The sequence below is a fragment of the Mycteria americana genome, chromosome 21 (genome assembly GCF_035582795.1).
Source record: "Mycteria americana isolate JAX WOST 10 ecotype Jacksonville Zoo and Gardens chromosome 21, USCA_MyAme_1.0, whole genome shotgun sequence".
NCBI lineage: Eukaryota > Metazoa > Chordata > Aves > Ciconiiformes > Ciconiidae > Mycteria > Mycteria americana.
The window spans coordinates 7,192,573-7,218,880 of NC_134385.1; the positions used below are offsets into that span (position 1 = coordinate 7,192,573).

The 26,308-nt window shown below is 46.1% G+C and overlaps 1 protein-coding gene across 8 annotated transcripts in view; it reads left to right on the plus strand.

Moving 5' to 3' along the window:
- HIVEP3 (HIVEP zinc finger 3) overlaps positions 1-25,320 on the plus strand; it is a 275,758-nt gene extending 250,438 nt beyond the window's left edge. For 6 of the 8 annotated variants that reach the window (XM_075522545.1, XM_075522548.1, XM_075522544.1 and 3 more), the window contains 3 exons: positions 6,863-6,961; positions 15,043-16,103; positions 18,894-25,320. In XM_075522545.1, coding sequence (XP_075378660.1) covers positions 6,863-6,961; positions 15,043-16,103; positions 18,894-19,787 — 2,054 coding nt within the window. In that variant the 3' untranslated portion in view covers positions 19,788-25,320. The other 2 variants (XM_075522552.1, XM_075522551.1) reach the window with 2 other exon arrangements.
- The last annotated feature ends 988 nt before the right edge of the window (positions 25,321-26,308 follow it).

The window sequence follows — 26,308 nt, forward strand, 5'->3', positions numbered from 1 at the left end:
GTCTCCTGTGGGCATGCTTATACTCCACGTAACTTTGCAGCACTTGGGTAAAAGCTGTTTCCTTTGCTGATGGAGACACAAGGACCTTTGGAAGAGTTACTGGAGAGTGAGAAAAAGATCAGCCTTGTGTGCTGATAAGATCATCAGTTAAAGTCCAGTTACAGAATTATTGCTGTTGGTGATGGAGTGCTAACTGGAGGTCCAGGAGGTTTGCAGAACTGGATGTTTCACAGCTTATTTTGCAGATGTCTAGAATAAGTTTCTTTGTGCCCTGATTCATTAGGATCCTCCTTCCTAATGTGTGGTTTTGCAGCTACAGTTAATAGCAGAATGGAGAAGCTGGAGCTCTCGCTACCGGACTGCACTTGCAAAAACATAAGCTGAGTTGAAGCTCTTTTAGAAATCAGCTTTCCAAAGTTAATTTTAGCCTTCAGCGTAAACTCAAGGGGGATATCTGTGGAGCTGTCTTCATTTTGGCTGTGGTAGATCTCTCCAGCATGATCTAATGCTCTAAACTCTCAAGGAGGCTGGAAGCAGTTAAACGGGTTTTTTTATTATTATTTTTAATAAGGATCTTTATCTGGTTAAAATGTACCTCCCCCTGCCCCAGAAAATCCATATCTGTGTTCCAAGAACTGGGAAAACTTGCAAAAGAAAGAGCTTTAAATATTTTCCCCTTTTCACTAATTATGCTGGTTCTCTGCTTTTTGTGCACTTCTGTCACTGTTCCTTTGGGTTACAGAACTGCAGGGAAATTTTTTTGGTATTATTTTAAAGCAAATCCATGAGATTTTTGTGTGCTCACTTAGCTGATGGAAACAGCAGTCTTGGAAATTTGGTTTGTAAAGATTTATTTGATTTTACGTTTCTGGACCAGATATAAATGTGTCTCTTTAATGAAGTGTCTCTACCTCCACTGTAGTAGTGCTCTCCTAAGAGGTTTCTTACCGTGGGCTCCAAGAGGTTGTTTAAAAGAAGTTAAGCAGCTTCTTCATTGTTTTCTTACCAGGAAGGAAATGAAGAAAAAGTTGCAGTCTAACAATTTTCCCTTTCAGGAAGGTCAGGGAGAGCTTCTCCCTTGACCACCTTCCCAGAGGGGACACAGAAACTGCCAGCCTTCCCTTGTCACTCATCTCCAGACCCTTGAGGGAAGTGCAGCCCCTTTCTTCACTCCTTCTCTTGGGTGACTTGGGGATGTGGGTCAGTGTTGGCACATTAATTCCCCTCCTGTGCAGACATTATCCTTTTCCACAGCTATTTTCTGTTCTCATTCAGACTCACATCAAACTCTCACATCCTGATTACTTAAGATTTCTTAAAATTTCTGGACAAAGTATATGGAGCAGCTCGCTGTGTTGATGCTGCTGCCTTTGCTTGGAGGTCAGAAGGGACAAGGAGCTTCATATTAATTTAAAAGGTTCTTGTGTAAAGGACATCAGTGCCTGTTGGCTGAAGATATCCATTTGATAGTCTAGTCCACTCGCAGTTTCCAGACACCAGACTTCTTCATGTCCTCAGCCATAGTCTTCCTTTAATAAATTAGTTTGCAGTTCCTTAAATCAGCACATGACAGGCACTGAGGTTATTGAACATGTTAATATATTAAATGCATTACTCCCTTAGCCCTTAAAGGCAAGGTTATGGCTGCACAGTTTATTATTATTACTGGTCTAGCAGACTCAGCGCTCTGCTAAGCCTCCTCTGGAAACTACAGAGCAGGTCCAACTGGCGGAAAGCTCCAAAAGAATTAACTGCTGTTAGAGCAGGGCAGATTGATATATAGATTTGCAAAATGTCCCTGCACCCTGTGTGTGCTGGGGCCCTTCCCTAGCGGCTGGGAAGAGGGAAAGTGTCCGAGCATCCCTGTGGAGCCACTGCTGGGAGGAGGCGTTGGTCCCCCCGCTCCTTGGGATGTCACAAACCTCCGATGGGATGAGGACAGAGTTATCCTCAGGAATTTGCTGCCTGCTCCCTTACGCAATGTGGTGTGAGACATGTCGCTGGGAACAGAAAATGACACAGTGGTCCAGACAGGAGATGAAACACTGTGAGCAAAAGGGCTCTTCAACTTACCAGGGAAAGGTAAAAAAAAAGGAATGAGGACTGGAAGTAAAAGACTGGCAAATTCAAGTGAAATATGAGCTGTTATTTTTTTAAACACTGCAGCTATTAAGTCTCAGCACAAGCCTCAATGGGAAATATGCTAATTCTCTGTATTTTGAAATCTGCAAAACCAACCTGGGTACCTTTCTGGAAGATTAGTTTTCGGCTAACGCAAGCTGATAGGCTTGATCCAGAATATGGCTATTATTCTATAGCCTGTATCAATACAGGCAGGCAGGCTAGATGTTCAAATTCTCTCCTTTAATCTTTAAGTCAATAAGTATAAAAGATAATAAAATTTTTAAAAATTGAAATCTTTTGCCCAATAAATTATGTAAATTAAAACTTTCCTTCTCATAGAATCTCACTTGGGGACATTATCTCCATGCTGAGACCTAAATCAAGGCCTGTGCATTATTTAAGTCACACATAAAACCTATTTGAAAGGTTTATCTGGGATGAAGAGTATTGGCCTGTGGCTCATTCTCTGTGTGTGAGTGCGTCTCACAGAAAAATGGTAGTCTGCTAGTTATAGAGTAGCTGTTGCTCTCCTTGTATATTATTTTAAAAGAGGAATATGAAAATACTTTAAGTCCTGGAAAGCTCTGAATGTTTGTATCACAATGTCGCCTTGGAAGCTGAGATCATGCAGTTGGTCATTTGCTTTTGTTGTTGTTGTTGTTGTTGTTGTTAAATTGTTCACATTTAATAGGAGAAACAGAAAGCATGGTGTACGCCCAATACAGACAGGATAATTTTTCCAGGAATCTTAATGTTTCTGTTCCCTACGTTTTGCTTTAACTCCAACACCTTTAAAATATGATAATGGATATTCTGAAAAATTAATTTCCCTCTTTAAATTTAACTGGGAAATCACTTTTAGTTCCTATTAAGCTGCTTTAAGTGCTTTTGGAACACTAGAGTTTTAGCTTTCTCAAAACAACACAAGTATTTAAGCTGCTTTAAGTCCAGAATAAGACCTCGCAACATCAGAAGAGCTTAAGGAGCTGGTAATACATAGTTCTAAGCAGGCATGATGAGAGAGCTGTGCTGATGCTGCGTGTACTCCTCCAATGCAGCAATAGTTGGGGTGGGGTCACGATTTCCACTGATTCCTGAATTTATTTAAATATAGCCAGTTTATTTCAAATCTGGGAACTTTTTGGTAAACAGTCCTTAGTGAGGACCACTTACCTGCTTAGGATTCAATATAACTGTTCTGCTGTTTAAATCCAGCTTCCCTACCCGCTAGTTTCTCTCTTGCTCCTTCAAATATGTTTTTTTCACTGTTTCCAAGGAAGAAATGCTATGTGGGTTTTCTTTTTTTTTTTTAAGTTGGGAGCCAGAACTCTGTAAGGCAACAAGTAGCTGTGAGTCCTTCCTTATAGGATTCATATCCAGCTTTTACTTAGGCAAAATGGTGTTGATTTTACTGGAAATTTGCCAAAGGACTTTAGCATTTAATCCTGCCAGCATTAATTAAGGAGTCTAAAAACACAAACTGTAAGAAGAACCCTGATAAGATAAATATAATTGTCCTCCAAATTGCTCCAAAGATGATACCTCAGCTTCTCAGCTGGTGTAAATAAGCCTCGAGCTTTTACCTTCCTTAAAATGATGCAAACTTGGGTCAGATGAGAATCCAGCCCACTGAGTCTCCCTTCCTAAAAGGATAGCAGCATCCCTATTTTGTTGGAATTTCTTCTTGGTGTGCGTGCAGGGTACCGTGCATGGATAGACCGTGCAACAGGGGGATTTGCACTGAGAGCTTTGCAGGCTTATCTTGTTCATCAGCGCATGTGGGTATTACCTTATCTAACCAAATGAGAATGAAGGAAGATGGAAAGCAGAGTAGAAAAAAGCAGAAGGGGAAAGAAAGCAACACTTGCTATGAATTGGTCCTTTGCTATTTTGCATACACTCATTTGCACAGGGGGTTTTGGCGTTGCCTGTGCAGTGACTTCCAGCTCACGCCTGTGCAGGCAGCCTGGGTGGGGAAGGAAGAGGAAGAGCCGTGGCATTGCCTTGCACAAGGACAATTGCCTCCAGTGAAAGAAAATAAAGAAGGAAGTGACACTGATGGCTTCTGGCAGAGCTTGTCAACCCCAACTGTTGCTCAGGGTGGAGCTGAGTCAAAGCAGAGGTGCAATGAAGCGATGGGCAGAGAGCTGCAGGCTGCAGAAGCAGCCAGCTGGGCTCCCCGTGTGTGCCCAGATCCTGCAGCAGCAAAGGGAGAGCGTGTGTTCACTGTGAACAGCACTTGAGCTAAGGCAGCGGGGAGGACTTATGTGTATAACCAGCCTTCGGACACCTGAAGTGGCCAAGGTGGCTGCTGTGTGACTCTGAGGACCAGAGTCCTTCCCTCGAATAGGGGGTGGCTGCAGTCTTGCCCAAAACATTGCATTCAACAGCCCCCCCAAATAATTAATGCTATGCCCTCCTGGTTTAGCCAAAGCCAGATGCATGTAGCGCAGTGAATTTATTAGCTTCTTTTGGGGATGTGGTAGCACCAAAATGCCTGGTCGACCTCCCATCCCGACTCTTCCCACCGTGAGGATCACAGCTGAGTTCCCAAGGTGCTACAGACCATAGTTTAACCAACAACCCCCTGCTCACACCAAGCATTTACTTGGGCTTATTTTCTGTGTTTATTATCATTGGAGGGAATCCAGTTAGGGATTTTGCTGTGGTAACTGAGCAAAGATGGGTCATTTTTGCCAGCCAAGATGTGATGTGCCATGATGGACAGGCAGCAGCAGCAGGGTTTGATTTCAACAGAATGAGTCAGTTTGTCTTTTTGCTAGTTAGGTCCAAAATTAAATTCCAGTTCCATGAGGCCACAATTTGGACTCGTCACATACTTTTTGGTGAAACAGTTTTTCACTTTAAAACAATGGTGATTCACTGGAACCAGCGGTGTCCATGAGAGCATGCTCTTGTCTGACTGGGTGTCTTTGGGTCCACAACAAAACTCCTGGTCCAAAGTGGAGAAAAAAAGGTCTGATTCGGAGCAAGGACCTGAGCCAAGCTGGCATCATCCTCATACCTGAGCGTCCTAACCATGGGGCTAAGGGTATTTAGCATGAAGTTTTAAAATAATAAATCTCTCTTATTGGAGCTGGTTTGCTGCATTTAAATTATTAAATATCCTTTGAATCCACATCCTAGATGGGTGCCAGATACACAAGGATATATAGTCAGCCTTTGTCTCTCTTGGTCTTTCCTGTTGGAGCTATTCCATTTTGTGTAAAATGGAGTAAATAAATAATTCATGGGCTAACGAGAAACTAACTTGGTAGCTAGATGGTTATGGCACTCTTCTGAGATGTGAGGGTGTCACGGGTGATTCTCTGCTCCAATGAATAGTTGCTTATTTACTTATACTACCCGGAGCAGTGGGAGGAGAGGTTGATAGAGGCCCTCCATACTCCCACCCAGCTCAGGGACCAGGGGACTCTGGATTGCAGGATACCAGCTGAGGGACCTCAGTCCTCAGCTGAAGGTTATAATAAAGTGTGAGAATTCATTTTTTCCTCAATTTTTTTTTTTTCTTTGGTGAGAAAAACAGGCCTCGTGTTCAGCACTACTCTCAAGTGTTAGCTAACAGGAAGGCTGATGGCCCATCATATTGCTGCAGTGAATTTGGAGTGCTCAGCCAGCTCCTGGGCTGTGCTGGGAAATTAAACAGCCCTTGGTGGAATTTCAGCAAGGGCCCAGGTTTCTTCTCATCAACAGCTCAGCCCATAAAGAGGTGTAGGAGAGCAAAGGAAAAAAGGGGACATTTTTTCTTTATTTCTCCTACCCTTTATTTTTCTCTCTGTTCAACCTACCTACCTTTTCCCCCTCAACAAAGGTTCCCCCCTTTGTTCAGCATTTCCCTTGGATATAAGTAGGGTTAATAACTGTCTAATTAACCTGCCTGTAATTTGGGAGTTAGAATTAGAGAGGCGCCCTGTGAGGCTGGCATGCCCACGAGTTATCCCATCACACTGTCTCAGAGCAATACCCAATGCCCCCACATCCTGGACTCTGCCTTGCAGGGGCTGCTCTCTCCATCCTGGCCCCGAGGAAGCCTCGTTAGTGCTCGGCAGGTTTTCTCAGTGCTGCCAGACCCTGGTGCGCAGGGCTTCACAGGGTATCCATGACTCGTCCTGCTCCAGGGAGCTGAGAAATTTGCCTGGCACTTTGGTGCATGCCAGAGCATCTGAGCCATCCTGCTGGGGGGAGCGGGTGATTGTAGGGTTTTCCCTGTCGCTGGCCTCTCGAGCACTTATTTTGGTAGTACCAGCCTGCCCCGTGCTGCTAAGAAGCTCCTCACCTCCAGGCAGGTAACCCTGTGTGCTGGAATGAGGAGAGAGGTGATGCTAGATTGAGATGTGTTTCTCTTCCCTACTTTCCTACCATTTTTCTTTGCTGCACCACCACAGCTGAAAGCAATCCAGGACTTTTCTTCCCCCCAAATCCAAATGTGTACCCCAACTGTTTTTTTCAGGTTGCACAATACCTGAAAGCTCGCACGACCCTGCCAGCACTTCCTCTTCCACTCCAGTGCAGCAGCAAAGGAATGAAAGGGAGGACTTAGCCTTGTGTCACGGGATATTTGCAATGGATAGTGGTTTGGGGAGTGTCAGAGGCCTCCTTTGTCTGGTTCAGAGCCAAATTATTAACTTGTTACTGCTGAGCTTGGGGGGAAAAAAAAAAAAAAGGGAAGAAAAAAAAGAGCCATATTGACCAAAATATGTTTTCTGCTTCTTTTCAGGGAATCTGACTAAACATATGAAGTCAAAGGCCCACAGCAAAAAATGTCAGGAGATGGGCGTGTTGGTATCTTCACTGGTGGATCTGGAAGCCGAAGAAGGTAAAATCTTTCACATTATAAACCTGCTATTGCTGCTAAGAGAGGGCAGTATCTGTTCAGGCAGGAGAAGTGCTCTGCGGATCGTCCTTTCAAGGATGTGGAGCAGTTTTGTTCACGCCAGGCTCCTTCCAGCACCTAAGGGAGGATTTCTGCTTTGCGTGGGGTGGGTTACGGGGCCATCATGGGAGTCTGCATCTGTGGGACAGTCTGTGGGCCTGTGTCTCCCTGCTGGGAATTGTGCATGTTTGTCTGAAGTATTTTGTCCGGCTGCAGATAGAGGCAAGAGTAAACAGATGGGTAGGGAGCATCCTGCATTTGGCCCAGCGCTCTGCATGTGGGCTACGTACATAATAATGAATAGTGGATCTGTGGCGTGAGAAGGTGCTTCTTGGTATTTCAGGGTATCATCTCTAGCAGGGAGTTCAGGAGCCTGACTGCCGTGCTCTGGAAGAGCCTGGGTCTCTCCTGGCTGTAGAGGGAGTCTCTGAAGCAGCAAAATGAGACCCACCCCCGAGGATGCATTGCATGAGGGTGTGAACCCCCACTTTGCTGCCGCAAGCACAGTCTCGTGGGTGAAGGAGAAAAATCAATCCTGGCACCCCTGGTTATGATCTGACAGCATATTTTACTGGAGCTGAAGTGCTGAGCATGAGCGCAGGGCTGACCCTTCGGTGCGTGGCCTGTGCAGGCTGTGGTGATGTTCTTGCAGAGGGGATGCACTCCAGCAATACAGGAGCATTAATGATCCGGGGAATACCTTCTTCCTGAAAGGGTCTCCAGAGAAGCACTTCTCCATAAGGATCATCTTCTAGGGACCTGCCCATCTTACTGTATTTGGCTGATCCAAATTACCAGTGCCAAGCTGGGCTGCGTCTGGAGGGACTGGTGCATGCATGAGCTGCTCCTGTCTCCGCAGGCAGACCCAGCCTGGGCCCTGCACCACTGCTGCAGACCTCAGCATAGCAGGATGGAGTGTGAGCAGCATGGGGGCAGGTGCTTCCCTCATCCCTCACTCTCACGGGTCTTTTCCATGTGTAGGATGAAGGTGAATCACCCAGGTCAGAAATGATCTGGAAGATTTCTCCGTAGGGAAAGAGCCAGCAAAACTAAAATAACATGGTGCTTTGACATTTAATGGCATTATTCTGAGTGTTTTATAAGAAGATACATTTAACCTGACTCCCCTGCTTATTTCTTTCATCCTGGCGTGTATCAGAAATAGCGTGGCCAGCAGGAGCAGGGCAGTGATCATGCCCCTGTACTGGGCACTGGTGAGGCCACACCTCGAATGCTGTGTTCAGGGTTGGGCCCCTCACTCCCAGAGAGACATTGAGGGGCTGGAGCGTGTCCAGAGAAGGGCAACGGAGCTGGGGAAGGGTCTGGAGCACAAGGCTGATGGGGAGCGGCTGAGGGACCTGGGGTTGTTGAGCCTGGAGAAAAGGAGGCTGAGGGGAGACCTCATCGCTCTCTACAACGGCCTGAAAGGAGGTTGTAGAGAGGTGGGGTCGGTCTCTTCTCCCAGGTAACAAGTGATAGGAGAAGAGGCAATGGCCTCAAGTTGTGGCAGGGGAGGTTTAGACTGGATATTAGGAAAAATTTCTTCACTGAAAGGGTTGTCCAGCATTGGAACAGGCTGCCCAGGGAAGCGGTTGAGTCGCCATCCCTGGAAGTATTTAAAAGACGTTTGGATGAGGTGCTCAGGGACATGGTGTAGTGGTGGTCTTGGTAGTGTTAGGTGTACGGTTGGACCCGATGATCTTAAAGGTCTTTTCCAACCTATACCATTCTGTGATTCTGTGATTCTATGATTCTACTTATGCACAAACACACACACACACAAAGTCTGTTCAAGGCTCTGTAAATTCAGGAGTCTGTCTGTTCTTCGAGAAGGACACATGCTCTCTTATTTAGCAATTTCCGCCCTGGCTTATAGTATCTGCAGCTGAATTTTCCTGAAGTCATCCCGAGAAGCAGATCTCCTCCTGGGAGGCTGGGCAGCATCAGGCAGGAGCATGGTGGCCATAAGCACTCCTGTCTGCATCAGAAATGTTGAGGGAAAGGTGGGGAAGATCTCCAAGCTGGGAGATCAAGGAACATGGGGAAGTCTCATGTATACTTAGCTGTTTGAGCTAGAAAAATATATTTTACCCAAATTATTGGAGGCTGTGCTCCAACAGCTGTGAAGGGTTAGGTTATGCGTCTCCAGGGAACAGTTAGATGTTTTTACAATTGTTATTCCGTTTCCTTTAGCAAGACCCTGACTATTCGGGGCTGGAGCTGCAGCACAGGAATGATGGGGAAGAAGCCTTAGGGGTAGCAGATCTCAAGTCCTCGTGAAATTTTGGGTCATCTGCATTTGCATTCAGTGGGTCTTTGCATTTATAGGAAACGCTGCACATACCAGCTGTAGAGAGAAGAGAGGCTCGGGAGCACAGGTCTGTCTCTGTCACAGTGTGTTTATTCCTGGATAAAACAGTGCCACAGAGCAGGGTGGTGTTTTCTGTTTGCATTGTGTTGCAGGCTGGTCATGACACCAGTGACCCTTCCTGGCTGCCACCCCAGAAATCCCAGTATGAAAGCAGCTCTTGTGGCTGCCTTTAGCATTTTTCCCCTGTTTCCTGTTTCACCCCCCGTCTCACTCCAAACAATTTTGATTCCTCCATCCCTGGGATTCATTCTGCCACAGCCCACAAGGGTTTGTTGACAATGGGTTAAAATGAACTTCATAAAACACATGGCGCCACGGTTATTTTTATAAAGTGAACATCAGCTAAGCAAGTTCTGGAGACGGCGCTGTGAGCCAGGGAATGTTAACTCGGCAGGAACAACAAACAGCGCTTATCACCCCCGTCCCCTGCTGAGGTCAAGCCCATCAGAGGCTTTATTGGGAAAGGGGCTGGTTCCCGGGACATGGGCAGTGTCACATGCTTCCTGCTTCACAGGTAGTTAAAAATCACTAAGTGTGTTTCCCTACGTATCCCATGGTGGGAACGGGGTTTGCTCTGCTGCAGGCTGCAGCCCTTCGTGCTGCAAAGGGAACTCGCGGTGCAGGTGGTTCACAGGGCTGGGGAGGCTGTGCAAGCACCCTCCAAGGTGCTTTAAGTCTCAGGTTTTGAATGTTGAAGCTCAGAAATGCTGTCCTCTGCAGTGTGCTGTACCCTTAGGGTGTCTCCACGCTGGTTAATTAAACTGTGCTGGGGACATTTGGAAGCACTGGCATGCCACCATCTCAACTTAAACTGCAGGAGTGATCAACAAGACATCTGTGGTTCAGGCCATCTACCACACTTCCAAAAAAAATGCTGAGCACACTTGGGGAATTAGCATGGCCCTGGGACCATTCCTGCAGAGGAGGTTGGATGTGGTCACCCTGTTTTGGAGGCACAGAGGAGAAGTTACAGAGCAATCTGATGGGGCTGCAGGGCTTGTGTTACTGTCCTGGGCCAAATGTGGCTTGGAGGGCTGATGTGACTGTCCTTGACCTGAACAGACCACGGCTCAACTTGCCAGCAGAGAACCTGTAGGACATATCTGAGAAGTCCCACTAGTTAACCAGTCCCAGTGATCCCCCAGTGCAGTGGTACCATGCCCTTTCAAGCTTGGGTTCTGGTTCAGGCCAGGTGTAGTCAGGGGACGAGGACATGGGAGAAAGAGCCCTATGGCATTACCAGACACCCGTGCCCCCTTTCATAGTGCCTTTCCTGACATGTACAGGGATGGTCAAAGGGCTCTCCCAGGCCACAGAATAAATATCTAACAAAGGCTAAGGATATCTGACCTGGCCAACAGTGTGCCGCTCTGCCTCAAGGCATGGCTTTCTTCCTTTTAAATCTACTTGAACTCTTGGCTTTTCTCCAGCTCTTCAGAGCAACCTTTCGATCAGCCAGACACATGCTGTACTTGGCCGTGGCTATTCCAAAGGAGGGGATGGCCAAAAGAAAACCTAGTTGGGGATCTTGCAGTAGCTGCCCCAAGGGAAAAGTGTTGGCATGGTGTGAGCAGCAGGATGCTGCTCCTGTGTGGGATTGCTGGAGAACTCCTTCAGCCCAGGAACTCACTTAAAATAATTGATTAGCTGATGGTCTCCAGAAATCTCTTCCTGCTGTTATACCACCCATTGGTGACACTTCTGCAGATCAAAACTAGATGGGGAAAGAGGAAAGTGGCTCCTGAAATGTTGGTTGCATGACTCTGAAAAGAACAACTGTTATTTTAAACCTTTCCATTATAGTCAATTAGAACTAATGAATCATATTAATTGAGTGTGACTTTTGAAAACCTGCAAATCAGAAGTCCTATTTATGTTACACATAATTGCAGGCTTCTGAGGGCAGCACTGCAAGGGCTCACTTCACCAGCCCAGGGGAATGCTTTCATTCATGATTTCCTTCAGTCATTCATCCCTGGGCTCATAGAGGGTTAATAGTAGTGCACTCAGCAGCGTGTTGTGCCAGCAGTGTGAAAGCCTGTCCAGGCTGTAAGCTGATGGGAGCACTCTGCTTGTGAAAACAGAGGTCTGCCATGTGATGGGGCTGAGCTGGTCTCAGCCTTTGGCCTCATGGAAAGTGTAGGTCTAAACAAAAGCCCAAGAAATGTCTGCCTTGCATCCCCAGGTCAGCTGGGAGAGCACTCAGCAGAAAGGATGGGACCATCAGCTGGGGTATATTTTTTTGGCCATCATTAAATCATTGGTCCCTGACTGCTTGTGGCTGAACACATGGTGGTTGGACACCTGCTAAGCCTAGCAAGGAAGGACCCTACCTGGACTGCAGAGTACAGGAACCCATTAGCTTTCGGAAGGGACTCCTCTCCCATTGTTGCTGTTGGCTGCGCGGCTGCTTGCTGGAATGTGTTGCACTGTCTGGACTTTATTGCATTATGCAAGCAATCTGTGTAATTTTAGAATTACAAAAAATATACAGTCCCCATTTCCTCCCATTGATGAAGACCATTTGTGTTTGTGTAAAGGGGATGGTCTGCCAGGAAGGAATGCAGAAAGGTGAAAATGGGAAGGCGTGGTATCGGAGGACATTTCCTTTCTTTCCTTCCGGCTTCTTTTTCACCTGGTTAAAGCTAGCACTGGACTGCTGCTGCAATTTCAATATTCTGCCTCATGAGTAAAGAGGCCCATTGCTCACAAATGTCAAGCAAATACTAAACAAAGCAGCCAAGAAGATGGTCAGAAAATCGTATTTTGTACTGTAATGGTTGGGGCTATTTGGATGGATGAGAAAATAATGTAAAAATGGCAGAAAGGTGCATAAGAAATCAGAGATCACAGCTGTATCACGCATCCCCTGTTCTCAGAGTAGCAGATTGCAAAGAGTCTTCCCCTGTGTAACTGCAGATTGTCTTCTCTCTTCTTTGCAAAGAGGCTCAGAACAGAGCCTAGCAAGGACTATTTTAATTAAAAAAAAAAAAAAAAAAAAAGGCTATTTCCATGTGGCACAAACCAGCGCAGGAAGATTGCCATGCTCTCCTTTGGGGGCAGGTAGGGAGGGAGCAACAGTTCCTAAAACTCCCTGGATTATTTTAAACTAGAGTTATATTTCACTTGATTGTTGTTATTTCTATTTAAGGGGCAGGAGAAAGTAAGGGGTTAGGGTTAGGGTTAGGGTTAGGGTTAGGGTTAGGGTATAAAAGGAGACTGGAGTATAATTCTTCACTCCTGCATTGGTTTTGCTTGGTGTGATCGCACCAGTTTGGTAGAATAACCTTAGAATAACATACGTGTAATGAAATGCAACCCTCAGACAAAGCCATTGACAGGGCACATTTTCACTAGTTCCCTCTCTCCTTCCTTCCTTCATCTCTCCCTCCCTCTCTGTCTTCTCCTGACTTGCCCTTTTTCTGCCCATTAGCTCAGCAAAATGCATTTCAGTTGCAAGAAGCCAGGGCTCAGGTCTGAGCTCTCTTTCTGCCTGCAAGGAGCATGTTGGGAGGCCAAAGCAAATCCCTTTGGGCTGTCCCCGGACCCACTGAAATGTTTCCCTTGGTGGCAAATGCAAACAGCTCCGCAGTGCAGAGCTGGCTTCGTGTTTCCCTCACTCCATACTTCTGACCTTGCTCTCTGTCCTGGCCAGCTCCTGTCTGTTGTGTGACTGGGGCCAAAAAAGGAGACCACACAGGACAAGGATCTCAGAGCCACGCAGTGGAGGCTGAGGCTATAGCTGTCTTTCCGTCCCGAAGCCCATAGACATCAAACCCCGAAACCAGAGACAGGGACTAGCTCATAGCTTTGGTAGTGAAATGCATTCCTTCTCCAAGCAAGAAATATGCACAGTTCATCCTACAGCTGGGAGAACCGGTCATTTGGAATAATATTTGTTCTGAACTCAGTTCCTTTGGGAGTTTGCGAACAACTGCCACTGGATCCTGCGTCCAGCAAACACCATCATTATGCAAGCATTTCACAATGCAAGTCAGCCTCTTGGTGAAGAGCTGCTGACTTTGACCCGATGCTGTATGAGTCCTGCAGTAGGTCTCACTTTATGGACTAGTTAACAGATACTTTTGAAACAGGGTGGGGAGCAAATGAGATGTATTTCAGGCTGACTCTTGGATGGATAATCAGCCATGGTAAAATACATGTCTTATCTTACTGGTAATGCCAAATACTTAATGAGCATTTACTAGTAAGGCCCTGTTATTCAAAGTAAACAAAATTAGACTTTTTATCCATAGATCACAGTGACTTCTCACTGTGTGGCCACGTCCCCTTCTGAAAACCACCCTGCCTGCTGCAGGCAGGTGTGGTTCAGCCTCAGGGTTATCTCCGTTTAATTTCCCCTCCGGCTCATCCTGCTGACAGATGGCAGCTCTAAATGGAAAACCGTTCCAGTGTTCATCAGAGGAGAAACAGTGTCCTAGGCTGAACTGACGGGGAAAACAGGCCAGCAGCGCTGCAATTAGTTACCCGGCTTCATGCAGGTGTCAAAACAGCATCCAGGCATTCTCCTTCAAAAGCCGGGGACCAAGTGTTTCCCAGCAGCTCTGCACCCATCGTCTTGGTGCTTGGCACAGAGTTTGAGAAACTGGTATTTTATTAGCACTTCCAGAGCAGTGGGGACTTGCAGGAAAGCCTCCTGACAGTGCAATTTTGTTGAGCTACAGTGACATCCAGTGGCTGTTCCCGATGGACCTCTTCAGGCTGAGCTTGCATTTCTGCCAGCATCGCTGCACATCTGGCATGGGGAAATGCAGATTTTTCTCAGTGCAGAGCAGAGCAGCGGGTGAGCCGGCAGCGATCTGCTTGGGAGCTTGATACTGATCTCAGAAAGCTTCTGCTGGGTCTTAAAGTAGAAGAGAGATGCTGTATTTTTACCTGCAGATACATTTCAAATCCTTTAGAATTTGCTTTCTGTATGCTCCTTATTGTTTACAAGCTCTTATTAACAAAGCATCCCTGTGCAAGGCCTTCCACAGGTAGACAGCAAAAGCCTTTGCCACAAAGAAGCATCTGCATCATAGCTAGAATTTATCAAAATAAGGGAAAACACACAGAGGTTCTTTCAACCGTATTGTTTACTTTTTTAAAAAAGTCCAGTCTCGCTAATGTTTAACTGTCACGTAATCTAGGCAGGAAAAGGCCCAACACGTGGAGGATGGGAGCAGTCATCCCAGCAACTTTCCCATACTTTGGCAGCTGTAGATATTTTGTAGGCAGCATTGCGACAAATAGTCATAAAAATCCCACCAAAGGATGATAGTGCTGCTGTTCTCCTCATCTATTAAGAGCCTTTTTTGCATTTCTAGAGAAAGGCAGGCAGGGTGTGTGAAGGTGTACAGCAGAAGCAGGGACCGATGGCTGCGTGTGTTGACAGAGCAATGGCTGGAACCAAAATTAGGGTAGAGCAGGAGGTCCCAATGGTGGGATTCACTGGGATCTATTGGGATTATCAGGAGTGGAGTTGGCACAGAGGGCAAGACTGCGGGTTTCAAAGCACAAGATGATCAGATCTAGGAAATAGCCGGGTCCTCTCTCCTCTTGTCCTCTTAGAACTTTTGGGCAGACTTAGCACAGAATTAGTCCCTGTATGTATGATTTACACTCTCTATTTTGTGTTTGCTCATCCTTTCAGGAACCAGTGAAGACCTATTCCAGGACTCTGAGGGGCGGGAGGGATCCGAGCCAATTGAGGAACACCAGTTTTCAGACCTAGAGGAATCTGACGATGATGATGACAATGAAGATGAGGAAGATGAGGAGGAAGAGGAGAGCCAAGATGAGCCACCTTTAAAATTGCCAGAAGGCAAACATACCACCCTCCCGATGCACTCTTCAGGTGGCTCTCCATCTTCTCAAGAGGAAGGCACTGAAATAGCATTGTCCTTAGCCCAAGAAACTGTTTCCAGCAGCCAAAAAGTAGGTGAAGGCCAGCAGGCCTCCTCCTCAGGGCTGGAAACAAAGTGGTCAGCAGACAGCAGTGACATTGCTGTGTGCCACAGCTTCTTGAGTCTCCACAGACCAGCTTTGACCTCCACCGAACAATTGGCTTCTGCTGAAAGAGAGTCTGTCACAAGGCCACAGATGTCCTTAGTTATGGACCTGTCGACCTCAAAAGACACCTCCCCAAGAAAAAGGTGGTCTCCGAGCCAGGACTCTGGCAGAGGTGGTGGCAGCAGCAGACCAATGCTAGCGAGAAAGCACCTATTAACCAAAAACGAAACTTCACCGAAACGGTTTTCACCAACTGGAGAACTGTCTTCTCTAAGGTGCCTGTCTCCAGGGAGAGGGTTGTCCCCTTGCCAGCGCGTCTCTCCCAGGAGGGAGGCATCTCCACTGAGATGTGTGTCACCAAGACTTGAGCTGTCGCCCAGCAGGCATCTTTCCCCCAGAAGAGAACTGTCCCCAAGAACATACCTTCCACCAGAAGGAGAAGTCTCCCCTGTGAGGCACTCATCGCCAAGCAGAGAGATGTCATCAGTCAGATATTTATCGCTGAAGCAAGTCTTGTCTCCAGGCTGTTCAGAGTCGCCTAGGTATCCATCCCCCGGGAAAGAGGACTTGCCTGGTACTAGCAAATCAGCAGCAGATGACAAAGTTCAAAGCTCATATCAAGCCCAGCATGGGATATTATCTTCGATGCCTCTACCTCACAGGTTCTTTGGCAAAAATGTACAGCTCTACGAGTCCAAGCTGGTAAGTTCAAGCCCTTCTTCCCTTCTAGTCCCTGCAGTACATGCTCTGATATGTTTTTTAATGAAGGTTGCAATGCAGAAGTGCACAGTGACTCTGACTGTGACCGATGTCACAGGTAACCCAGAGAAATGTGACAGCAGACAGCAATGGGTTTTGCACCCATTTTGGTCCTGCCCATCTCAGTTGAAGAGAAATAAAGTTGTCCCTTCTCCAAGGGATTATTTACACTCCTGACCCAACCAGTCTCCTGCTGAGACAAGCAGTAAGGATGACCACTTAATAATTACTAGTTGTCACTAAACGGCTTTTTTTTCCTGGGAATTTCATACCCATTTCTGAGATTTCACCAGCTGGGGTGAAGCTGTGACCATTTTTCACTGCTCAGTGACCTGAACCAGATCTGAACTAGCCATTGCACTCTATTGCTGACTCCCTGGCTATGTACGTACACAGCCAACTCTGTTATATTAACTGCTGAGAAATGTTTGTTTGGACATCTCTGATTTCATCTCACTTCTCTCTTCAGCACAGAGAAGTGTTTCCCACTGGGTCCAGAAAATTATTTAATCTCTCTGCTGGACATATCAAATCCTATGGGTAAAGGAAAATTGCATGTTCCTCCCACTGCTACAGGCAAATTATACGTCGGGTTTGGTGGAACGTTTCCCATTTCTACTGCAGTGCCTGGCCCTCCTGTAATTTATGCTGATGAACATGAGATTCAGTTGCTGGAGTTGCTCTGCTGTGAAACTGGTGTGAGGAGAGACTCGAGCCCTTAGGGACTGCACTGGGAAGAGAGAGGCCTTTATACAACACCTGGAGCACCTGTCACAGCAGATGCTGACCCAGGTCTTCTCCAGAAAAGCCACGCTGCCCAGTGTGCGTTTCTTCCGTGTCTATGATAATGTACCGTCTTTTGGCGCTGCCTTCCTTCTGCTGTCAACTATGAGTGTTCATCTTACCTTCTCAGAGACTATCCTTTGTTTTAGGTCCAAACTTTTGCTTACTTTAATGCTATTTCCCTTTCCTGTCAATTAACTTCTTGTGGTGAATCTCAGGGCTGTGGAAACCCTCGTCCTTCAACTCTAAAGCATCTCTGTCAGAAAAATTTCCCACTGCCACTACTTGTAGCAAATCCCCTAAGCTCCCTAGTCTACAGTAGGAGACAATATTGTATACCCCTGCTTATCTGCCCATTCACACCTTTTAACTTACGCTCTCACACACATACCTTTTTGCTCCATTTTCCTGCTCCTGTTATGCACCCAAAGTCACCACTGTTGCTTTTCTTATGTGCCTCCAAAGCAACAATAAAGACCTGAATGGGAAACTTTCCATTTATCAGCAAGATGGACAGCTGGGCTTTCGTTACAAAATTACGTTCCTGGTAAGGCTACAAAAGACAGAAGGATCAGAGGTGGATTTATCAGATCCCAAATGGAGCTCTGTGCTCAAAACTGGTGCCCTATGTGTTGCTAGAAACTTGGAGACGATCTTAGCTTAGCTTCAGTGTAAGGTTTTCTGCCAAGTCTGTGCATCGGGCCTGATCATGACCACCTCTCTTCCCACTGGCTCTTGCAGTAGGTGAGATTTTGCAAGTGTTTGGGCTTGTAACTGCTGACCAAGTATACACTATCTTCAGTGGCTCTTGCTTTCTCTCTCTTCTGTTCTCTTTTGCTGCTTTCCTCTGTCACGTCTTCATAGAGAGCCAGCGCGCAGGGTCAGGCAATTCTCCATAATCCTACAAAGAAATATGCCTCCAGTGAATCCTCAAATTTTATAGCTAACCCCATCTTAATGGAAAGTTGATTTCAGTTTCTGTTGCTTCCTCTTCTTGGGAGTCCTGTTTAGGGGTTTAGTTATAACCTCATCACTAATTAATCCATTTCTGTTTAGCCACATATCTCTCCATGATGTACATTAGGAAACTATGTGAAGCACCGAGAGAGAAAGAGGAAAAGGTAAAATGGTAGGGTCTTAATCCTTGATTTCTACAGACCACACCATGAGGGTGGTGGTGGGGACCACACTGATGGGTGTGCTTTGTGTCAAACGAGAGTTAATACTATCTCTCACTAGGTCCAAAACATCCTTGCAATTAGCAGCTGTAAGGATGTAATCCTGCTTTAAGAAAGTACAGTAAACATAAATGACATTATTCTGGGCTCTCAGAAACCCCATGTACTGAAAAGGATCAAAAGCAGCTCGAATGGCAGGAAACACTGGCATCTCTGCCAGGGTTTCAGAGGCAATTCTGATAATAGGACAAGGGGTAATGGTTTTAAACTAAAAGAGGGTAGATTCAGACTAGATACAAGTAAGAAATTTTTTATGATGAGGGTGGTGAAACACTGGAACAGGATGCCCAGAGAGGTGGTGGATGCCCCATCCCTGGAAACATTCAAGGTCAGGCTGGACGGGGCTCTGAGCATCCTGATCTAGTTGAAGATGTCCCTGCTCATTGCAAGGGGTTTGGACTAGGTGACCTTTAAAGGTCCCTTCCAACCCAAACCATTCTATGATTTTATAATGATCCAAGCCTGAACTAAAGCTCTGGATCTGTGACCCAACAGATAGTGGGCATATTTGTACCCAGGAGGCAAACGCTGTGGGTTGTGTTGCTCCTTACCTTAAAGGTTTGGGGGTCCAAATCTTCCTCAGTTGATTGATGTCCCTCAAATTAGAATAAAATGTTAACAAAATCAATCCTTATAGTGAGCATTAATGATGCTAATGCTGTAACTTGTATGTTGCACTGATTCAGCTGTTTCTTTTCCCTGTCCGGTGCAGAAGATAGAACCACGAAGCCCAACATGCTCACCTGGCGTCACACAACCCGTCTGCTCCAGACCCTTGCAGGCACCTCATGAAATACATGTCCACGCTCCCAGCCGAGGGGAGGAGAATGTCTTCAGCCATCTCCCATTGCATTCGCAGCAGCTCACCAGGACCCCATATCCTATGATTCCCATTGGGGGTATCCAGATGGTCCAGGCGAGGCCAAGCACCCATCCTAGCTTGGTGCCCAGTTCAGTTGTGTCCCTGCAAGCGGGATACTTTGCTTCTGGCGGCAGCAGCTTTGCGGAGTTCAGCCGGGCTCCCGAGAGGGATGAGGAACCACAGGTCCCGTGGGAGCCGTCGTCGGCATTTGTCTCCCCTGTTGCAAAGGTTTCTAAATACACACTGCCCCCAGAGCTTACGAGCAGTGGTTACTTAGAAGAGAAAATGAGGACTAGTGAGCTTCAGCAAAAGACAGACCAGGAGGAATACAGGGTAAAAATGTTCGCTGAGTCTAGCCACGCAGAGCAGGCAGGCTGCTCGGCATCCCCAGCCAGGCCCAGCACAACCGACGAGCACTCTCCAAAGCCTTCGACAAGCGGGGAAGAACCCTTGAAAAAAACGGGCAAGAAGCAATCTGGCAGCTCGAGCACTTCTTTTGAATCATCCTGCACTTTCATCTCAGATCTCCCCTCCCAGCCGTTGGACCGAAGTAGCAGCACTGGCTGCCTCTCAGAGCCCTCATCAAGCCATTCGCACGCCCAGCCGTTCTCTGTCCGGAGGAGAAACCTCTCTGGAGAGCCCAGTCATCAAGGGGGAACCTCCAGGAAGAGCAGTCCACACCTAGAGCATGCAGATTTAGGTCAAACTCAAAACAAGGTGGATGAAACCACGGGAAGTACTTAAGCCTCCACCATCTGTTCCACCTTTAGGCTTCCTATGTAAAATCAACAGACATTTTCAACACTATTTCCTTTAGTATAATCATTGCTATAAGAAGCACTCTAGTGAATGACCAAACCCATGGAAGATTCCTGGTTTTCTTTGTTCCAGTCTGGTATTATCTCCACATGTATGCAGTTACTTGTGCCTTTTTCTATACCTTTTGTTGCTTGAAATGTACAAAAATGTTTGAGGCTGTGAATATTTTTTTAGAGTTTTTTGGAAAGGGGTTTGTTAGACCTTGTCTTTTTTGCCATTTAGGTGTGCGTTATTATGGGCCTGAGAGATGCAGAAAGGAAAGGGTTAAGCATTTTAAGAGGAAGAAGATGCACTGAAAACAAAAACAAAACAGAAAAACTTTTTTATATTGATTAAATGATTAAAAAAACCCCAAACCCTTGCTCCTGTGTACAGAAGTTTATGATTCGTATTTATTACATGCTTTATTTAATTCTCGCAAAGTGCTTGTTTTTTTTTTTCTCGCATCCCTCTGATTGCCTATGGTTGTGCTTTAAACAGTTGAGACTGCTTTACATTTGAAAAACGTGTTTACCCTGAACTTGTAAATGAAACTAGCACTTCCTTGAGTAGGGGGAGGTTCGTTCACAGTGAGAGAAATTGTCACTCAAAAGAGAAAATGTATCTTGAGCATCCCTCCCTCCTGCAGAACCCATCAAAGCACTTTTTGAAAAAGGAACAAAAAAAAGGTTCTTCTTCAAAGATTTAACTGCAAGAACATAGGAATGTATCGAATGTAGACCCAGTGCCAGGAATGGTGTCTCTCGCTGGACGAGCCAGCCTCCTGCTTGCTTTAATCCTTCCATCCCGCGCCCGCTCCCCGCGTGCACGGCCGCTCCGCGATGCCTCCCGCATCGCCCCGGCAAAGTCATGCTTGTGCCTGAGAGCCCCTCTTTTCTGGGGTTTGGAAGCCCTCTGTAAACACCCTCCCTTGGTGTAAAAGTGGAAGTAAACTCAGCCTTGCAACCATTTTTCCTCTGTAATTTTTTAGTTGCGGACAAGCTCCCTCCATCCCATCCCCGCTCAGTCCTCGCTGGTTTGGCTTCGTTGAGCTCTAGGGATGCAGGAGTAGTTTGTGCTCTGCTCGTTTGCACGCCTGTGGCTCTATAACTCACAAGTGACTCTGTGTCTTATTTTAATTTTATTTATTTATTTAAGCGGAATGTCGCAAACGTAGTCCTTATTGTGCAGATGGGTCCTTTTTTGGTGTTTTGGAAGAAAAAAGTTATGATGCTGAGTGGTTAATATTTGCAATCAGCTTGTTATGCATACACAGTAACTTTTTCCAGAGCAAATTTTTAACTATGACCATCCGTAGCGGAGCAATGGCCTCTACTGCCAATAGATATGATACCAAATACAGAGAGACCCGATGGAGCCATTCCTCTCTGTCATGTTAACACACTTTTTAAAATAGAAATGTTCGATACATGTTTGCCCTAGCAGACAGCAGGCTCTTTACTACTTCAGAGGGTTTTCTGGTCTATGGAATCTGTACAAAGCTCTTTTTTTTTTATTTTAACAACAACAAAAAAAGATATAAATATTTAACCAGTGGACCAGTTCTTTCTTCTTTCAGAGCTGTTCCAGTTTATCGGGTACGTAATACACTTTTTAAAAAAATAAAAAATAAAAATTAAAAGAAATCAAATAAAACCCTGAATGAGAACATATTTCCTTGCCAGACTTGATGAGCTATGAACTGTTCCCGTTTCACGGGCAAATAATATAAATTTTTTAATAATCTTCTGTGATTTTTTTTTTTTTTGCTTTTCTTGTAAAGGGAATTAAGTACAAAAGAAGATATCATGGAAATAACATTAAGGCTGTGACACTGACCAAAACAACATCCAGAACCCATTTATACCTTAATTAGCACTTTTATCAAGTTTCCCTTTTTCCCATCTCCCCCTGTTTGGCCCCAAGCCTGGAAGCTGGTCCTGCTTTCAAACCCAGCCAGATCCCATGGCAGGAGCAGGGGCTGGGAGTTCAGTTCAGCGTAGCAACTCCGCTCAGTGAAACTCTTAAGCACCAGCTTAAATCCTACTCAGGCTTTAAGCATGTGCTTAATATCAAGATGACTTGGAGTGGACTGCTCAGCCAGGATCGGTGTGAGCATCCCTGGAAACCATCCACCAAATCTAGCGACAGTTTTGACTTTCCTGGCTTCTGCCACTTTTTCCCCCCTTGCCCTTGTCACACTCTTAACATTATTCCAAGGTAGCTTTTTTTATTTAATTTTTTTTTATATATATAAATATATATATAGAAATTGTACATAAAGAAAAATAATGCAGCAGTTGTGCACTCAACATCCTGGTTTTGTTAGGTGCATTTGACATGAGCTTTGGGCTAGATCAAATTTGCTCGGCTTCTTTCTGTAACTGTATTTTAATCCTTGACCTGTTGATACTTTGCATGGGTTTTTTTTTCTCCCTCTGTCGTTTCTGGACAGGGGGAAAAAAAGAAAGCCCAACAAAACCCAGAAGTCATTACATTGGTTTCTTGCTTTTGTTGTTGTGGTATTATTATTATTATTATTATTATTATTATTATTATTATTATTATTATTATTATTTAAAGCTTTTCCACCAGCACCTCAAGATGAGTTGAAGCTTTCTGCATCTCAGCTGCAGAGAATCCGGGCTGGCAGCCGGTGCTGCGTGGGGCAGCGGTGTCTGCGACCATCCGGATGCCTTCGCCTGTGGCCAAAAAAAAGTGGGGAGAGGAGTTTGGGAACGGGCTGTGTAGCAGTGAGGTGCTCCCCGGGTCATGCCCTGCTCAGATCCCATACCCACCACCTGGCAGCCACGGAGCGGGTTCATGTGGGGACCGCTGAAAACTCAGGAGATGGGCAAAAAACCCCCAAGGCTGTGCCGAGTCTCGGCTTGGTTCGGCTTCTCAGCAGAGCGGCTGTGGGCACCGTGGGGGAGGCTCTGGCTGGGGTGAAATGGTGCTTCATGCTATACCTAACGGGCGCAATATGGCCTATTGGATAGGCAAAAAGGATCACACACACAAAATATTTAAGGGCTAATTATCACACTGACAGCTCAGAGCTCCGCGGGAAGGGTGTCCTCCTCCGCGCCGGCACCAGCATCTCCGTCTGCGGGCAGGGCGGGCATCCCCGAGGGGCTGTCCCAGCCTTGCTGTGAAATCATAGTGTGACCCTGTGCAAATCGTGTCTCCCCTCTGCCTCATACTCAGCCAAGGAGCACAGTGGTGCAGCTCCACAGATTTTCAGAATTGCACGTTATTTACAGCAGGGCTGAAGACCCAGCCATCGCTGGTGGCTGCCTTTCCTATCTGGAGCACCTGTTGGCTTCCCTGTGTCACGCTTTGCGAAAGCTGTTTGCAGGTCACAGCTTTTAATACCGCTCTGGGTGTCTGTTCTGTCTGCAAAATAGGGGTGATAAATCCTAATTTACCTTCCACAAGGGCTGCAGGAGTGGCTAAGTTTGTATCTATACAGATGCTTTGTAGAGCACTTAGCAGTATTATTTGCAAGAGAATGTATTAATAATGCAAATAGGCAAATTAAAAGCCAAAGCCCAGCCCTTCCTTCTCATCAGCAGGTAGAAATAAACCCTCCTGCTTTTCTTATGGCAGAGGTTCTTAAATTTACAGTCCATGAAGGCACGTGGGCTCCAGAGACTGGCTGCTCTTCTTTGTTACGTAGCTGGTTAATCAGCCAAAACCTTACTCTGGTATTTCCTTCCCTGGTAAGCTGTTTGTGTAGCTCTCATGAATGCAGGTAGTCAACGGCAAATGGATGCTCTGGCATCCAAGAAATCATTCTGCATGGAGGACTTGGCCCATGCTCTTAAATAACTCCTTGAAGCAGTCATGTTAAGTACCAAGCCTTATATCCAGAGCTAATAAAGCACTTGTACGTTGGCTTAAGCTTAAGCATTTCTGGAGTTTCAGTAACTTCTTTGTGCTTAAGCATGAATTTAGCTTCCTTTATCAACGTTACAGAGCTCAGTGTCTTGCAGGATTGAGCAGACCATGGGAGGAGGAGTGGGGGGCAGTTGGCTCCCCAAAATGACCCCGTGCCTTGAAGCAGATCTCTGCCAGCTCTAATTATTCACAGGTTGTTGGCTGGATACCCAGGAACTGCAGCAGGAAACTCTTAAAAGTAATGATGAAGTAGCTGTGACTTTACAGCCTGTGACTGGGAAATGTATTTCATCACCTGCTCCAAAGGGGTGACATTTTCAGCCCTGGTGTCTATGAAGTTACGCTCCTCGGCCAGTGCTCGGGCTCGCTGATAAAAGCCACCTGACGATCCCAAACCCTGCGCTCGCTCCAGCCCTGTCAAAGCCGCCGGGGTTTGCTGCGAGCGCTCAGTCGGTCCCACTGCCCGCTCGCTTGCTGAGCCCTGGAGCTGGGCACGGCCGGAGATGCCGGCAGGCAGAGCTGGGTGATGCCCACCCGCAGGCAGCCAGAGTAGAGCCTCCATGCACCCTTCCAGTCGTTGACCATCAGCTCCATCGGAGCAATGTCAGGCACAACTGGCCACCTCCCCATCGTTTTTCTTTCACTTCCACCAAAAAAAATCTGCAAAGGAGTTGGTTTTCCCTTAAGCCAGCTTTCACTTGTACCTGATTTTTGTTTTAAATCCACAGAAACAGCACCTGAACAAGCAATACACTTGGTCACACACAAGTCATTAAAATTATTCCAGTTTTCATGCAAAATCCTGGACAATTTGATCTAGCCCTTTTCTGCTGTTCTTGCAATTTTTTTCATTTGCTGACTTGGTTTCATCATGTGCTTTTTGTTTTCTTTTTTTTTTAGTATTTCCATCTATTGCACAGTATTTACAAATAAAACCATGTTGTAAATTATTTACAAAAAAAAAAAAAAATCAGTCCTGATGGCATAAAACCAATCTGTTTTCATTACTGAGATATGATGGCACTTATGATCACTTTAGTAAATGTAATGTACAAAATAATAATAATAATAATAATAATAATAATAATGTGTACGCAAATTTAATATACATGGTCTCATGTAAGATAAATATTTGCCTTTTTTTCTAAAAGGTGTATGTATTCTGTAAGTGGAATAGTCTGTAGAAAGTTTCTATATGTTCTTAAAATGGCAATACATTCCAAAAAAGGTACTGTAAATATGTACAGCGTACAATGTAATTTGGTAGTTTTGCCTGTAATTTTATTTTAACTCCAGTTTCTACACTTGCATCTTGCAATGTCTGTATGGTTATATCAGTGCAAAAAAATGCAGGTAAAAGCACAGTCTGATGTAAAAAAAAACCAACAAAAACCACAAAAAAACAAAACAAAACAAAAAAAAAAGAAGAAAAAATACTCAGTATTTGATGTTTGTGACCCTTATTGTAAATGACATCTGTACTGTGAATGAGAAGTTTTTACAAGTATAATATTGCCTTTACTACAGCTCAGATTGTCTGCTCAGTCTGAGCGTATTTTTAAAAAAATAGCATGTTGGAATAAATTTTAAAGTCCCAACATATTACTACTTGCATGACTGGCAGTCTTTAATTTTCATTTTATTTAGCACAGTCAGGGACCTGGGTTGTAAAATGATGGAGGCAAATTCGGATAAAGCAGTGTTAAGTTGCAGCCACCCCTCCCGAGCAATCGCCGCCGAAACAACCCAATTGCATGTAAAGTGCTGCCATAACAGAAATGCCACGAACATGTTGTTTTCAGTATTTCCTCCTTGCAGTGCAGAGACAGTGAAGCAAAGCGACATCGTGGATGCTCCAGTGGGGCTCTGCAAAGGCCGGACTGAATTCAGAGACCATCAGATGCACTGATCAGAGACCATCTGCAGGAGCCATCACTGGGTTTGATTTTTTTAAGAGGTGTCCTTCCTTGCTGGATTCCCCAAAACCTGGGATGCTGCACAGCATCTCGTGGTGGCCACGTATGTTATGGGGGTCTTGCCGGGTTTTCTGCTGCCAGGGGAAGCAGCGTGCCCTGCCAGTGAGCTGAGAGGGCTGCCTTCCTCACTGCCTCCTCGTCACATCCCTCCAGACCGTCCTTCCCGCTCCAGGGCACATCTGGGCGTTTCTCCCCAGCACGTCCTCGCCAAGTTAAATACATCGAGGGCCTGATCCAGGGAGGCTGCGCTCCAACCCCAGCTCGTAGCCAGGGAGATGAGGAGAGGCTTTGCAAGCCTTTGCTGCCTCCTCTGCCCAGCCAGCGTGCCAGGGTGCTGCCCGCCCTGCTGCCCGGGGCATCCCTGCTGCCCGGGGCATCCCTGCCGCGGGGCTAGTCGCGGGAAAGCAACACAAAAGAGGGTATTGTGGAGCAGGGAGGGAGTCTGCTCCCCTCCTCATCCTCTTTTGCCTGTTTGCCCTGCCTGCAGGGAGCAGCTCGGGGGCTTGCTGCACCCCGGCACCCCTGTGAACCCCGACCTTTCTGATCATGCTCTCCAGCTAATGCAAGCCTCAGTACAGCAAGCAACACATC